The sequence below is a fragment of the Camelus bactrianus genome, chromosome 6 (assembly GCF_048773025.1).
Source record: "Camelus bactrianus isolate YW-2024 breed Bactrian camel chromosome 6, ASM4877302v1, whole genome shotgun sequence".
Lineage (NCBI taxonomy): Eukaryota > Metazoa > Chordata > Mammalia > Artiodactyla > Camelidae > Camelus > Camelus bactrianus.
Window position 1 is genome coordinate 24,018,016 of NC_133544.1, and position 17,022 is coordinate 24,035,037.

General features: G+C 40.7%; 1 protein-coding gene across 4 annotated transcripts in view; it reads right to left on the reverse strand.

Moving 5' to 3' along the window:
* The window catches only part of TTLL5 (tubulin tyrosine ligase like 5), a 254,922-nt gene that overhangs the window by 192,900 nt on the left and 45,000 nt on the right, over positions 1-17,022 (reverse strand). For all 4 annotated transcript variants that reach the window (XM_010963151.3, XM_045523209.2, XM_010963129.3 and 1 more), the window contains exons 11-15: positions 15,476-15,567; positions 14,603-14,710; positions 3,856-3,937; positions 2,207-2,268; positions 941-1,035 (exon numbers count right to left, since the gene is read on the reverse strand). In XM_010963151.3, coding sequence (XP_010961453.2) covers positions 941-1,035; positions 2,207-2,268; positions 3,856-3,937; positions 14,603-14,710; positions 15,476-15,567 — 439 coding nt within the window. The remainder of the gene's footprint in view (positions 1-940; positions 1,036-2,206; positions 2,269-3,855; positions 3,938-14,602; positions 14,711-15,475; positions 15,568-17,022) is intronic.

A 17,022-nucleotide genomic window follows, 5' to 3' on the forward strand; every position in this document is an offset into this window, starting at 1 on the left:
AAGAAAGGGAAGGGGGAAGGAGGGGGAGAAGACATAGCTGTTTCTGCCTTTAAAGAGCTTACAATCTAGTAGAGGAGAAAGGACAATTTCAAAGCAACAAATCAATGAACGCAAAACAATGCAATAGAGAACCAGTAAATAATGTTGAAATTGAAATGAAAAGTCGTAACAGTCATGACAGAGTGGAATGGATTTAATAAGGAAAAATCTCCAAATTTCTGAGCAGGTGACATAATCAATCCAGATGGGAAGAGAGGAAAGCAGACTTTTTACATAAGAAAAAATGTTAAAGGCAAAGACACAGAAGTAAAAACTAGCCAGGTCTAGACAGGCAGGACAGAGTACATGATGAAGTGAGTAGACAGAATGATGAGCTGATTGGTTTAACTGGAACAGAAATTCAGAGTACACAAAGCCTGGAGCAAGGCTGGATCAAATGATGTTTCAGACACACACAGGTTTCTGTTGGCATTTATCTCATTTAACCTCAATCAGTATCTCAAAATCATTGAGGGTCCTTGTGAAGAGAACTGCATGTAGAGAAGCCAGTATTTCAATCTGGCATCTTCTCTATGAAGCTAGTCTGAAGATCAAATAGAATGTAGCAGAGTAACGATGACGAATTTGCAGGCTCTCCCTCTGTGCCTCACTTATGAGCCTATCAATTTCAGAAAAAAAAAGAATGATTTTTAAAAAGAAAAAGAAAGAAAAAAGGAAAGATAATGGAAAAAGAAGCCAAAAGAAAAGAAAAACAAAAAGTGGAGAGTAAGTTTGTTTGAAAGCATTAAGAGCATAAGCTATTGGCCATGGCTGAATACAGCTGCCTCCTGTCTAGCATGGTCCCCCGGCCGTCCTGCTTTGCGCTTTAGCTCCCTCACCGACACCAGCTGCCACTTTCCAGCAGGCCTCCTGTGGGCTCTCTGCTGCTAGATTCGCTTACCTGAGGTTTCTGGAAAGGGTTTCGCCTTGAAGACTCAAAGGTGGGACAAATTGACCGGGTTGATGCCCGCTGGGCAGGATCTTGACATACAAACCCTGAATAGGGAATGGGAAACATTAAAACCTGCCATTTTCTAAGAAATGAGCAGGTTTATCTGCACCTTTCTGTTAGATATACAAACTCAGTTTCACTGCCATAAACTTTACAGAGATCCATCCTCAAGAGGATTAGGCATGACTCTCCCATACACATACTCTGCTTGAGCTTCGAACCACCACAACTGGAGAGAACAAGAAAGGAAAAACACGCAGATAAATTGACCTTCCTTGTTGGGCAGCTGAAATGTGATTCTGATGGAGAAAGAGACGTAGACTTTTGATGAACTTCAGAGTAAAGGTGGAAACCACCATTCAAAAACACATAGTTGGTAATAAAAACAAACTATTTTAAAGTGGCTTCCTGGATGGGGACTGGAAAATAATGTTGTTTTTACCAGGAGAATCCAGAAGCAAGTGAGGGTTCTCAATCTGTTATAGGATCCACTTACGGAACTGCTAAAGGTGGTCTATTGGCAACTTCCAAAATGGGCTGTGTACATTATCCATGGCTTAAGAAACTGGACTTGGGCTAATTTCACTTATTTCCTAAAAAGAAGCAGATTCTCATCCAAGGAGAATAGAGTAGCAATGTTTTACAGCATTTTCTGGTACACCAAGTGCTAGCTCATTTCAAATGTATTTTATTATGTCTTTTTAGAGTGCTTAAAAGAACAAAAACAACAAACCCACAACATACCCACCTGGCTGCCCATGTCCATTTCAAAGTTTTGGCTTATCTACTCCAAAAGGGATTTCTTCTTGGGCTGCTTCAGTTAGAACTACTACAGAAGGGATCATGTTGACACCACAGAGACTGTCTAACAGAAACAGAGCCAGTCTCCTCTGTAACAAAGCTTCTTCAGTGGATTTCACTATCCCAGCTCAGAGAAAAATATACTTTCTCCAGATCTTTGCTTAATTTTCTTCCTTAGCTCATAATTTCTGTGCCCTGGGAATTAGTTCTCAGCCCTAGTTGTGGTTCAGCCTCAGGACAGGATGGAGCCAGGGGGAGTAGAAACATATAAACACTTCCCTGAAAATATAATTTTTTAGTACAAAACATTCAGCATGGCTGAGGAACTGCCAGTTGGCAACACGTATAGAGCCTGACAAAACGGATGCTCTGGTTAACTTTCATGTGAGTTTTCAGAAAACTACTACTACTCACCTACAACTGTGAACATATCTGAAATCATACTGGCTTTGATCTTTAGGTCCAGAGGTGCATCACTAAGAGAACAGAGAAAGAAAAGAGCAATCGATAATTTTATAGGTTAACAGAATAGCTGCCTCTCACGAACCCCAATATAACAAAAGCTTCCAAATGTCAATGAGGAGCGACACATAAAACACATCAAATCCATGGAAAAAGAAAAAGAAGAAGAAATTTGGGCCAAAATTCTAGAATAAAAGTCAAGCTCATCCCTGGTAAGGCAGGCTCAGCTCTCAGGCGCCGATCCCCTGACATGGAGTCGTTTTATTCCAGGAGGTCTTGTGCAATTCAAATTTTATACAAGTCAAGAACACTGTTTCACTATCACTGTGGATTTCAGAGGTTCAGACTTTTAATATGCTCGTTTAGGAGTATGCCCATCATTCATATTATTTTTTTACTGCTGCAATAGTCAGATCACATTCACATGCAAGAGGAGAAATCTGGGCATCTTTGTGTAAGGCTTCATTTTCCGTTCTAAGTCAGTCTTCTTAAGTTTGCAGGCTTGCAAATGAAGGCCAAAAAAATACAAGCTATACCGAAATATCACCAGGTGACGTGGCGGGAACCCACATGGAAACAGAAACAACATGGACCTAGAGATGGAGGCCTCCCTGTGGCAGTGACTGCCATGCTGGTGTTCCATGAGGTGTTCCCCCAGGAACCAGATTACTCTGGCTGCTGGGCCCATGCACCATCCTGGGGATCTCTAACACTGTATGATGTACATCGCCAGGAAATCTGCAAAATGCTGACTTAATCAAAGTGTAGCATGACATCTGAAGCATCTGTAATATCTAGCTCTACACCTTACTATTGGGGTGAAGCCAAATTCACCCTACAAAGCAATCTGTCTTTATTTGATTAACTGGCATTCTGCCAACATTTCTCATCATTAAAAATGCAGCAGCTGGGTGGTCTCTGGCATAAATCTCTAGAGTTCTCTAGCTGTTTAGAGAAGCGTATAGCTAATAGAAACTCTGGCTGTAGCTGTAGATATAAGCAGAATCTTCTCTGGTACTGCAAAATAAGTTTCTTTCCTTCTTCTAAACAATAGATAGGTTAAAACATTTTTTTTAATTGTTTGAAGTTTTTAAACTTTAATCTTGGATGGATACCACCAGGACAAGAACAGGGTAAAAGGATCAGATATTATCCACACTACCCTAGGCCCAGCTCTACACCTTTATAATATATGTGGATTAGAGTATGTATAAACTTTTGGTAGCAAAGGAAATACAGTATCTCATGTATTTCTTTAGCCTTAGTAGAACACCTACAAAGCTGAAAAAACAGGGGGAGGGAGAGAGAAAAAGAACCGGGGATAAAAAAGAAAACAAAAGAAGCTTCCCTGAGAAGCCCAGTAAGAGAGTAAACACAGATTGCAAATTGACTAGGAAGATAGGGATCCATGGTTGCACTATGGATTCTGACAACATACTACAAATCCCCCAAATTTAGAAATTCTAGTCATCTCTAATAGCCAAGGGAAAAAAGTCTCCCAGTGCCAAGAGAAATGGCCAAAGCAAAAAAAAAAAAAAAGAAATTCAGTGCTGCTCATTGAAGGTGTATCCTTTTCTAGTTAATGGAACAAGACTACTTACCAGGCCAAAGAAGGAGAGAGATTCACTTCCAACAACCATGGCTTCAGAGTAGAATCTATGAGCACGTCAAAGCCATAGAGTTCTAGAAATACAACATAACACAATACACAAGATCATTTTCCGTGTCACAACTGAACAAACATCCGAAATACTGAATCCAGTCAACTCCCATCAGAGGCCTTGAAACTTGCTGAGTTGTAAGTATCCAGAAGAAGTAGAAGTAGAGAATCTTTCGAATTCAGGAGAAATTAACCAAGCTCTAGAGACAGTAAGAAAAGAATGCTGTAAAATTCCACTGTTTTTATCAACACACTCGTTCCTGAACTCTACACAGAAAGTGATCTGACTCTGGAGTCAACAGGTGTGATTCTGCTGCTGTGCATAATGGTGAAAAAATTTAGGAAAAAGAATGCAACAGGTGCATCCAATATCAATGCTGCTTTGGGCTTGTTCTGGATTGTTCTCCCTGACCACTTTCCCACCACACTCTGAAAACAGAAAAATCTATTGAACACATCTCTCTCGGATCTTTCCATCACATTTTCTTAAACCAAGATGTTGCTTTTGCAATCTAAGTCAAGAAGACATTTAAATGTGTAAAACATATTTATTCTTTCCACTCTCCTATGGTTTCCATTTCCCTTTGGAGATAGAAAATAAAATACATTGGTCCAACACAGAAAGACAGAAGAAAAATGAAGGAGCAAGTGGCAGCAGAGCAGGACTATGACAAGCCATCCAGCACCACTAATATTATTTAAGAAGGGAGGGAGCCAGAGATCAAACTGCTACACCTTCTGGATTCTTTACTGGTTCTCATCCCTTAACTCCCCAACTGCTGCAAAGACCAAAGTCAGACCATGAGATGGCTCTTCTCCCGGCATGCAGAGATGAGAGGCTGACTTTGGAACCTCAGCTGGCAACCTTTACTCTTATTATTATCATTAGTGAGACGCTCTCCACAGTCCTCCTTAGTACACATACATCATACATCAGATTTCTTAAGTCCCATTCATTCCCAAACATCCCACTCTCTGTCCCTCAAACTGTTTACACACACTATCTTTCCAAGAGAAAAGACTAGCTTCCTTACAGTTTGACCAGAGGTCAGAGGCCACACATCACACCCACAGAACACAGCCAGGTATTTTCTAGAAATTCATTTGAAACAAAATCCCTTCCTTGCAGATGGATTTTCCCATTTATCAATCCTCTCAAAAACATAGAAAAATAAATGTAGGCTTCTAAACAGATGGTACCAAAGACTCTCTTTTAGAGCATGGGAAGTCTGGTGAAGTACCAAGAATCCTAGAATGGGACCCTAGGGACCTGGATCCTCCTCACAACTCCACCTGTTTCTCGCTGTGGAGCATGGGAAATTCATCTCTCTCTCTCTGATAGTTCATTAGCATCCTTAGTTTCCTTTATCCTCTTTATTAATCACCACTTGTCAATATCTGTATGTTCAGTAAACCTATGTCCAGAATTCCTATTTATGCAATATGGATTCAAGTAGATATTCCTATTTGAATTCTCTCTCAGGAAGTTTCCATGAAGGAGTTGGCTTCCATAGTACTTATTTAGGGTTCCATTTAATTTGTAAAAAATAATCACAAACTATAAGAGAGTCTGAGATAGGATTCACCTTCATGTAACTACACAAAAATCATATGTTATCTATAAAGTGTAAAGGAAAGAAAGCTCCTTCACTTGTCTTCTTTTGGTAACAAATTCATAGCTTTTATGGCCAGGACATTCTTCTGAATATTTTACCTAATCTTCAGTCACCCCATAGAATATTGCCTCTTTTAATCTAAGAAAAATCTTTTTGTGATATAGCACTAATAAAGGCATTTAAAAGAAAAAATCTAATTGCAATATTTACAGTCTATATTAACATCACACAAGCAGGAGAAAGTTTAATGAGTCTGATTCAAGAAAAATAACATTCTCTTCTGTTTTTAAAAGCTGAAGCACAGGATTCCACTGCTTCATAAAATGATATTATTAATAACAACAGCATAAGGAACAGGGAGAGAATAATGACTGAGGCACATATTGATCAGATTTGCAGAATTAGCCACAAATGAACACAAATTGAAATCAGAATAACAATCACTGAAACCCATTATTTAAATATCTCACAATAAGCAGTTGACACATTACTATCTCCCAAATTAAGAGGCAAATTCCAAGACTCTCAGTTGAAAGGCTAAGAACCAATATTCTGGAAAGTAAGGGCAGGAGGTGGGGGGAAGCCAACCCAAAGAGAGAAAACACCCTTTACTTGCAAGTGAATAAGACCTACCAGTGCTAAACAATCTCAAAATCAGCTCTGAATCTAATATCTGTACCTGCACCAGCTCAGGTCTCACACTATTGTAGAGTGGGGTTTGTGATAGCATTACAACACAGTGCAAAGCCCAGCTCACCTGAGAGGCTGGGGAAGAGGATCGGGGTGAAAAAGAGAGCATTTGTATCGGGTTTATCTCTTACAACAATCATCTCAGCTTAATCAAAATCATTCGTGTCCTTGGCAGGCTACTAGAGTCCTCATAATGACCCTTTTAACTTACGATTGTCTGTGGACATTAAAGATTTTAAAAGGTAAAAAGTAGGCTATACTGAGACTATTAAACTTCCTCACCTTTCAATATTGTGTTTTAGCAGCAGCGTCTAGAATTACAAAAACTCACTATCCAGAATGAGATATACCCATGTCTGTCAGTAAAAGGCGCAGGCAAGCTAGGCTTTTCCAGTTCTGAGAGCTACTTTTTTTGTTCCTCTGTGTTGTCTTCATCGTGACAAACAGCAAGTATTTTCGAAGGACAATTGCTACCACCTTATTCAACAATGTTTCCTCCGGCAAATTTTCCTTGGTGAGATGTAATTCCTTCAGCCCTAGCCAAATCGAAACACACTTGAAACTGTGCCTAGTCAAGGTAAGAAGCTTGACTCCACCCTGTACTTCACATCAGCACCCTTTCTTCCCTATTTCTTTAAAGCAGCTTCCTGGAAAAGCAACCTAGGCTTAGCCACCATAAGTTTCTTTATGCCTCTTCACTCTCTGACCCATAAGAATTTGCTTCTGCTGCCACTCTTTAATAATTGCCTCTTCTCACCATGATCACCAAGGACCACCCTGCTGCTTTAAGCCCAAGCGTCTGAAACCACTGACCACCCCTTACTTATTGCAACTTTCCTCTCCCTTGGTTCCAGGACACTGCTCTCTTCTAATTGTTTTCCTCCTTTCTCTCCTCCTTTCATTCCTTCTCTTCTGCCCAACAAGTCACTGGCAGGTTTGCTCAGGGTGTCATCCTCAGGTCTCTTTCCTTCACAATTCTACTTCTCTTCTTGGGTGGTCCCATGTATTCCCATGGCTGCAATTAATATTATGATGATGACATTCAAATCTCTATCTTTAGTCAAGTGTCTCCTGGACACCAAATCCATAATTCCAAATGCCTTAGCTAGACATCTTCACTAGAGTACCCCACAGGTACTCAACACTCAACAAAACACAGCTCGTTATCTTTGCCCAAAACCAGTTTGGCTTCCCATCATTCTCCATCGTGGAAAACCCCATGCACTAGTCTCCAAAGCTAGAAACCCTCTTCACCACCTCCCAAATCCGACACATCACCAGATCTCTTTCTCTTTAGTCCAGCCTATCTCTATATTCCCTTTTGAGGTAAAACTGATCTATTTAATGAAATGGACAGATCTTAAGTGTACTATTGAGGAGTCTTGATAATTGGATACATCCATGTATCCACACTCATGTCAACCCACACAGAATACTTCCATCACCCCAGAAAGACCTCTCATGCCCCTTCATGGTAAATACCCTGTTGCCCCGTCACATTCCCAGACAACTATTACTCTTATTTTTTACACCACAGATCAGTTTTGCCTATTCTAGAGTTTCCCGTAAATGGAAGCAGACAGTATATACTTTTTTGAATCTGGCTTCTTTCATTTAGCATGTTTTTGAGGTTTATTCACTTATTATTGTTTCTTGTTTTAAGATGGGTTTATTGAGGTATAATTTACATACAGTAAAATTCACCCTTTTATATTATAAAATTTGATGAGTTCTGACAAATGTATATGGTTGTTTAACTACCACCACAATCAGCACGTAGAACAATTCTACCACAGACATTCCCTTTTGCTACTTCACAGTCAGCCCTCACTCCCCATCCACCAACAATCACTCATGTAATTTCTGCCTCTTCTGGAAAGTCAAATGGTATGTGGCCTTCTGAGAGTGGCTTATGTCACTTAGCATTGTGCTTTTGAGATTCATCTATGTTACTGCACACGTCAGTAGTGTAGTTCACTTCTTTTATTGCTCAGTAGTGGTCCATTTTATGGACATACCACAATATGCTTATCCATTGTGCTGATGGACATTTGGGTTTCTTTCAGTTTTTGGCAATTGTGAATAAAACTGCTATAAACATTCATGTAAAGGTACTTGTGTGAACACATGGCTTCTTTTTTCTTGGGTAAATACCTATGAGTGGGCTTTCTGAGTCACATGGTTAAGTGTATATTATCCCCGCATACCTCTTACTCCCAAATCATTTCTCTAGCACTGGCCTATTCTCCACATGGCCATCAGAAATGCCTTTCTGAGACACAAATCTAACAGTCAGATAGAGAGACAGGCAGTGAAATGGCCCAGCAAGAGATACCACTGCCAGGATGGTTCCTGGAGGATTTTAAATTAGTCACTTCTAATAATGTCATACACTATCCCCTTCATTGAAATTCTGTCATCCCAAGCTTTGGGACAAATAGTGATAAAAGTTAAAGGAAAAACAATAATCCTAGTGTTCCTCTGATCCAAAATGCAGGGGCTGTTGTCTACAGCATGAATTTAAACGCACCAGTCCTTTACAATCGGGCCCCAATCTGCTTCCATAACTTTACCTCCTGCCACCTCATCCAGTGCAGGCTCTACTTAGTCACATTGAACTCTCCATCTCAAAAAATGCCACATCCTGCCATGACACTGCATTTTGCATGTCACAGTCCCTCTGCTAGGAATGGCTTTCCCTGACTCCCCAGGTAAAGCTGGCAACTCCTTATATATTCCAAGAGCACCTGAGTCACTCTACTACTGGGCTGTCATGCAGCATTTCATGTCTGCTCCTTCCCGCCACCTGAGGGCAGGGGCCACGTCTCATTCATTGACCTACACCAAACAGCCTGCACTACACAAAGCATACCAAGCAATCAAGAAATACTGAAAGAGGAAAGAAAGGAAAAGAGAATAAAATTTTTTTTTATTTTCAAGTGTAAAACATTACAATTTTTGACAAAGACAAAATAATTTGTAGCTACTTCCCCAAAATAATCCTAACCACCCAACTTGAAATACTCATAATAAAGACAGCAATCATAGAAATAACAGAAATTCCTATTAAGATTTAGACATATTAAGGAAAAACTTAATAAAAGATGGTCTAGCAAGGGAAGGAAAGAAAAGATTTGATAGAGAAAATAATAATGTATCCAAGGCCTAAGAGATTACTAAACATATCACAGCACTAGTTTTGGAATCGACCCACTAGCCCTCTCCAGAAATGAAGTCCCAGCTGAAGCTGTAATCCCGGAAACTGGAAAGTGCTGACATTAGTCAGTGCACGCTGTCTGTCAAATGCTATTGTATAAAGGAAATTCTTTTTACCTTGGCTTTGGATTGGGGTTGAAAACCTAAGTGGGGAGTCTTATCTGGGGTCCAGAAGGAGAACTTGGAAAAAAAGCAGATCTAAATCCCACTGGAAAATGAACTAAATAAAAGAAAAAGCCCTGAGCCAATCTGTTACCTAGTTCAATAAATCAATATAGTATCTGGCTACCATATGTAAAGGTAGATTTGGAAGGAACATCTAGAACTGGGTACTGTTGTTGAGAGCAGAAAGAGTCCCCTTTTCCAGGCCTGATCTGCTAAAAAGGATGATATCATTTTTCCTGAGATCTAGTTACAGGAGGGTAGAAGGAGAATCCAGGATGCGGGTCATGCCAAAAATGGCTGGACACATCAGAACTTGTCAGCATGTGGGTGGAGAATGAGCCAGAGAGACCTGGCTCTCAAACTTGGCATCACCATTTATTAACAGCATGACCTGGGACAAATTATTTAACCTCTCTGAATCTTTTTTCCTTGTCTATAAAACATGAGTAATAAATACCAATAAAACTGTTAAGAAGACTAAAGGAAATAACTAATGAAGAATGCTTGACAAAGAGTAGGTACTTTCTACTAAGACCCTTCTACAGTAAACTTCCCTTCCCAATAAACAGGAGCATGGGATGAGCCAGAAAAGAAAATCATTTAAAGTGAACTGTTCGACAGCTTCTTTATCCAATCATCTGTTGACAGACATTTAGGCTGTTTCCATGTCTTGGCTATTGTAAATAGTGCTGCTACGAACATTGGGGTGCAGGTGTCATTTTGAAGTAGGGTTCCTTCTGGATCTATGCCCAGGAGCGGGATTCCTGGGTCATATGGTAAGTCTATTCCTAGTCTTTTGAGGAATCTCCATACTGTTTTCCACAGTGGCTGCACCAAACTACATTCCCACCAGCAGTGTAGGAGGGTTCCCTTTTCTCCAAAGCCTCTCCAGCATCCGTCATTTGTTCAAGGGGGGAGGGTATAGTTCAGCAGTAGACTACATGCCTAGCATGCACAAGGTCCTGGGTTCAATGCCCAGGACCTCCATTAAAAAAATAAAATAAACCTAATTACCTCCCCCTGCCCCAAAATATTTTTAAAAAAATGTTTAAATGTTTTTAAAGTGAATTGTTTGATGGCTTTCATTTTTATTGTTGTTGGTCAAGTAGTTTACATTATAAAAGGTATGCTGTCCACTTTCATTCCTTCAACAAATATTTATGGACACCCTCACTTTAAGAATGTCAACCTACCCTGTGAAATGGTCTTAAACAATATCAATAAAAGGCCAACCCACCAATTCAATAAAACAGAGTATACTGAGCTTGGTTTGTCCTGAGCAAAGATGTCATTGGTCCCTGACCTAAACAAGGCCAATGTCATCAATTTTACAAGTGGCATGAGAGCTGGTTCACATGGTCTCAGGCTACAGAGCACCAGGGTCACAGCCTCACACACAGAAGAAGCCACCAGTCAGCAGCAGCATCTTTAAAGGATAGCTAACATCCTGTTGTTTTTGGCCGTTTTTCTCCAACTGTTCAAAAAAAAAGCTGTTTTCATAGCCAGTTATCTCACAGTGCCAATTTCCTAAGCATATTTAAAAGGTTGCTGTTTAAGCATATATTTCACATGGTACCACATTTTCACAATCTTGAAAGCAGTAAAAATTAGATTGTCAAAAATCTATTTTATTGAAGAGGCATCAAAAATTCTATTGATCAAGAGCGCTGTGATCAAGATGACTTGATTGCTGAAACCCATCTTCTGTCACCTTTTCTCCAAGCTGAGTCTCCTTCATCTGAGTTCTCTCACTTACTAGCTCGAGAACCTGGAGCAGGAGTCTTAATTTCTCAGGGTCTCAATTTCTTTATACAAACTAATTATTCTCTGAGGTCCTTTCCAGGCATACAAATCAATGGAAAAGCAGTAAATGGCTAAGCTTCTGATAGTTTGTGAAGGTTCCTAAGTCTACATTTAAATGCTACTAATACAGTGCAGGTATTTGTATATATCATTCTATGGGAAATTTGGTTTGAGAGGAACAAACTCATAATCTATACCTTGCACACAGTGGGAACTGAAAAATACTTAAACGCATAAACAAGTGAATGGGAATATTGAAGGTATCTGGAAACAGAGCTGGACACTACAGGTGGTAGGGTGGGAAAGAAATCATTGGCCAGAAACACTGAGATACTAATGGAACACTCCTGGCAAAGATCCGCATGACGTGGAAGAGCAGAAACAACAACCAAAGGAATACAGTGAACCCCATCACCGGACTATTGGCTTCCTCTAAAACACCAATGCTCCTTAATTCAAGCCAAATTCTTCTGGGAAGCTCTCAATTCCTGTTTACTCTACAACAAATGAAAAAGAAAAGAAGAAACCCAGTTATTCCTTGGAACTTAAACCCCAGAGGAGGTTGGGAACCAGTGGGAGGCAGAGAGATTCACACAAATATACAAATGTACACAAAATCAGTTCTGATGGGGGGAGGTTAATGAAGCACACGAAATCCCAGGGCTGACAGGAAGTGGAATTAGAGCCACAAAAGCCAAGAAGATAGTCAACAGCTTAAAAAACTCCAGATGCACACAAGCAGGGAGGGGGAAAGGAGACCCATGGCTGATGAAACAGTCTTAGGGGGTATTTCAGTGAGTCAGAGAAAGTCACTGCTGATTTCATGTCAGAACTTCTAATGTCATTAATAGGTCAAGAAATTCTTAGACTTCCAAAAGGCAATCAGGTAATCAAACAAAATAGAAAAGGAAACATTCAGAAGAGCTTGTGATGATTCCTAGAACAAAGACTTTTACACTAAGAGCTACTAGAAATTTACCCTCATAGAAGGCCCAAGTATATATGGAAGAAACTGTTTTTTAATCTAATAAGTTTTTTGAAATTGGAGTTACATTTCCCAGGCCCCCTCCTCAAGCAGTCTGCAGTAATTCTAAGAGCTCTAGGCCCTTTACCAAACTAGATCTACTGGGAAGCCTACTGTCAGGCCACCAAAAGGCAATTAAAGCAAGTACCAATCATTTATTCAAAAAAACATTTCCTGGATGTCCTCCAATAGCAGAAAATGCTGTTATACATATGAGGAGCAAACACGAGAGAGACGTTGTTGTCCTCAAGGAGCTTCCAGTCCAGTGGGGGAGACTGAAACATAAATGGGCACCAGGTGACATGCAGGTGCCACTGCAGACTATGAACAGAGTGCTGGAGGTGAGGGAGGCTAACTCTGACTGGAAGACTTCGGGAACACTTTACTAAAGAAATGATACTTGACCTCATCTTGAAAAGACGCCAGTAATCTTTTAGGTAAAGTAATGTGAGAAAGGTATTTCAGACACAGGATAAAGCAGGCACACAGGCAAAGGATTAGGAAAGGACTTGGAAGTCCAGGGAGATGGCAGAAGGTTTGGTTTGGTAGAAACAGGGTGAGAAGGGAAGGGGAGACACAGTGACTATAAGAATTCAGGAAGATAAGCTCAGTGATTACGGGTAAGAAAAGAATACAATGGAATAAGTATAGAACAGCAAAAGACAGGAGGTGCAACCGGGCACTTTGCTAGGCAAGGATTCCTGGAGCAGGCATGTCAAGCTGAATCTTACAATTCAGACTGTGCAAGGAATGTGCAAGGCAGACAGGAGGAAAGTTTTCTAGCTGGACAGCAGAACTCATCTATGCACAAAGGGATGGAGTCCTCAGCAGTACTGTTGGATTCTAAGGTATAAGAGGGGAAATGGAATTCTACAAAAATCAGCTCGGTCAGATCCTTAGAAACTTTGAAGTCATATCAAGTTGAGCCAAGGAAGTGATTTAAGGGTTTTAGAAGACATGAACATATCTGCAATTTAAAAAGATATAAAGATATTATGACCTCTTCTTTTCCTATATAATCTTAGGTCCTGGTTTATCCACCATCGTCTATTTAGAGTCCCAACACTTCCCTTTGTTTAGTGTCCCTCAAGTGCACACTCTTATGATAATCTCTTAAAGAGATCAAGAATTATAATGTCTAATTATAAAAAATCTAAAAAGGTAATTTTTATGGAGTACAAATTAAGGCCCAGACATGTGCCAAGTGCTTTGCATCTATCATCTCATTTGATCTTCAAGGTATTCTCAGAAGGTAGGTGCCATTTTATAGCTGAGGAAACAGGGGTAGAGTAGAAAACTAGTAAGGGGTACAGTGGGTTTCAAACTAATTCTGTCAAGCTCTAAAGCCCATGTTCTTCACTTCCCTGTTCGCCTGCCCCCTAAGCAAGCTGTGACTCTCATGTCCTTACTTCTGTATTCCTTTAATTGTCCCCCATCAACGACCCTACTGTGTATGTTTTACTAGCACAGCCTAACACCTGCCGAAAGCCTACGTGACTTCACGGACACTCATACTGGCAGTCACGAAAGGGCTCACATCCACACAGAGAGCAAACGTGCACAGGTACCCTCAGTGCTACAGTCACAGCCAGTGGGTCACTGGGCGACAGGCTTCCCCGTCCAGTGTACTCATGACCTATTTCTTACTCCTTCTCTGTGCAATCAGGCAGTTAGGGGTGGGAAAGAAGAGGAGAGGAGGAGGAAGAAGAAGGGGAAAAAAGAAGGAGGGGGGTGAGGAACCCACTAGAAAGAAGACTAAAACAAAAAGGAGGAGTCATTGGAAAATGGGAGAAAGCACATACTGGTACCAGCCAGAGCGTCTTGGAACAGTTCCCAGTCTGGCTGCCAAAGAGCTCTGGAATATATTTGTTAGAGCTGGATTCCTGTACAGTCCGTTGCAGACTTTTTCTGATTGCACTCTGACAAAGAGACCCACACTTTAGTTCCAATCCCTGCTTCCCACACAGAAAGCTAGTTAGTCCTCAGGGGACCTCCAGCTAAGCTCATCACTGGCCTCTGAGTAGGATCTGCGTATGTTACACGAGCTTAGAAATAAGAGTCCACCACATACATTTCACTCCTGCAGAATCACTAAGTCTCTCTACCCCAGGATCCCATCCCAACTTCCCAAGCCCCTTTCCACAAAATGTGTTAAGCTTCCTGAGGCTCCTTACCAAAACAACTGCTGCGATGAGGAACAAAGGTTTTACAGGCCGTGGCAATGGCTAGTTCAGCAGAGATTATAGTCTTAATGATCAGGTCTTCTACATGGGCCATCAACGCTACAAAAGGAGAAAATAAAAACACTATCATGCATGGATTAGGACTAGATTCCAGGATACAATATAACTATAAAAGCACATGTGCTCATTTAAAAAAGTCTCCACGTGGCAGTCTTGTGAATGGGTCCTCCAGGAGAAAGCAGGAGGTAGAGTCAAGAATGGAGGTGCTGGGGGATGGACTCAAGAGTCCTCCCTATGACAAAACACAGACACAGAATGGAAAAGGATGCTTGCCCCCTTCTCACTCCTCTCACCCTTCCCTTTGTGGACTGAGACAGGCCTTTGGGTACGCTGTTTCCCACTCTGCTCAAGGCTCAGTGGGAAACTCAGCAATAGTGTCCATCTTGATTCCAAGCCCTGTACTCAAACTTGATCCTGTCCATTCTCCAATTCAGCAACATGAATGAGAGAGATTGCCTTAGAAAAATGTGAACTTGGGGCCAATATGGAGACAGACAATTTGTTATGCGAAAAGGTAACAGTATTTTAGTCAGCAGTTCGTCATTCAAGGATAAACTCACTAAAGATTAAAGGGGAAAGTTTTGTCTTCCAAACTAGAAACAAGAAAAGGGATTTGGGGAGCTATGGTAAGCTTGTTGTTCTCCATCTTCTAAAGGGCAGGACAAATTAATGCCAAGAACAATGATCCCATTAGACATCTCAGTAACACTATTAGAATTAGGAAGAATGACACCTGGTAAGAGGCAAAAGTGGTAAAGGTATACAAAGAAGCGAAGTCAAAAAGGGAAAAGGCCTGGTACTCACCAGTTGTATCTCTGCCTTCCTGTTTCAGATACCTAAGCATAGCACTCATACTCCACTTGTTCCCATAATCCTCCACTTCTGGATCATCACAACTAAAACAAACCAATGGATCAAGGTCACATATGCAACTAGGGCTGACCGTAGAAACAAGATTTTTTACAAACAGCCTTCTTTCCTTTTAAGTCTTTAGAAAAATATTCCCTTTGCTGACTTTCACTCACTCACTTTTTCTTGGTCTTTTCTGTCATACATGCTTTTGTACCAGTTTCTTCCATTGAAATGACAATGCATATAGCTTGCCTTACTGAGGAGAGTAGGGCAAAAAAAGGCAAATTCTTCCTTAACAAAATAATTATGCATTGTGAAAGAGTAGAAGGAATTTTTGAAAGAAGGTAACAGATTTAAGAATGGTTACAATAAATTGATTGAAATGTTTGGGGACACTAACCTTGCCTTTGAGGTACATGTCACATGAGCCCACAAAACAATCTCTAATGCCATGTTTAGACCAGAAGTGAGTCTGGATGGGTTAGTGAGCTAATCTAGTGTAGCATTTTCATGAGCTAACTCTGCACAGAACTGCTCTGGCATCTGAAGCAAGCTCCCTACTGCCTAGTGATAGACACAGCTTTTTGGGTACCTCCTAAGGTATCACCCAAGGCAGGACTCACTGGAGCCACTACAGAAGTGATGAAGTACAACACCATTATAGCAGCAAAGTGGCAAATGGGGCAGATTCCCACGACTGTTGGAAGGACCTTGCAATCTGGAACTTGTGCTTTGCAGCCACCCCCTTATTCCCTACCACTATCCTGCCACCCACCAGGTGCATCTTCGCTCATGTTCCAGAGTGAAGGTTACTATACCTCTAACCAACTCCAAACACCAATCACAGGACACTCAATGAAATCTATACAGCTTCGGCAACTATGCCATCACTTCCAGATTCCTTTCTTTCTTTCTTTCCTTGGCACTTCTAGGCACCTATTTTTAGTCTGAGTAGAAAGTAACTGATTGGGTTTCTTTTTTATTTTTCCATTTTCTGGCAAAATTATCAGGATGAAAGAAAACAGAGCAGAAAGAATATTTCCACACAGCTGGGTTGGTACTCCCTTCCACTGAATCCTTTTCTGAGATGGCCTCATTTCTTTCTTTAATTTATTCCTAACTATCCCCCCCCCACCCCGATCATACAAGTATTTCTTTTAGAATAATTTAGGAAATACATAAAAGCACAGAGAAGCAGACAGACATCACCCACCCATTAATCCTATCCATTATAGTTAAGCACTGTTAATATTTTAGTATATATCTTTCTAGCTTTCTTCCCCCACTACCTACCCCCTCAGGGGAGAAAAACAGCTTTAGTTATCTTACATATTTAAAAAAGAAATTAAATTGCATGTACTGTCTGGTAACCTGCTTCTTCCACCTGACTATGTACCGCGATGAACATTCTTGTCTCTGATTTTGTGTGCATATCCTTTGTTATTTCTTAAGGTGAAGTTCCTAGAAATGGGATTGCTGGGTCAAAGGGTTTGAGTATT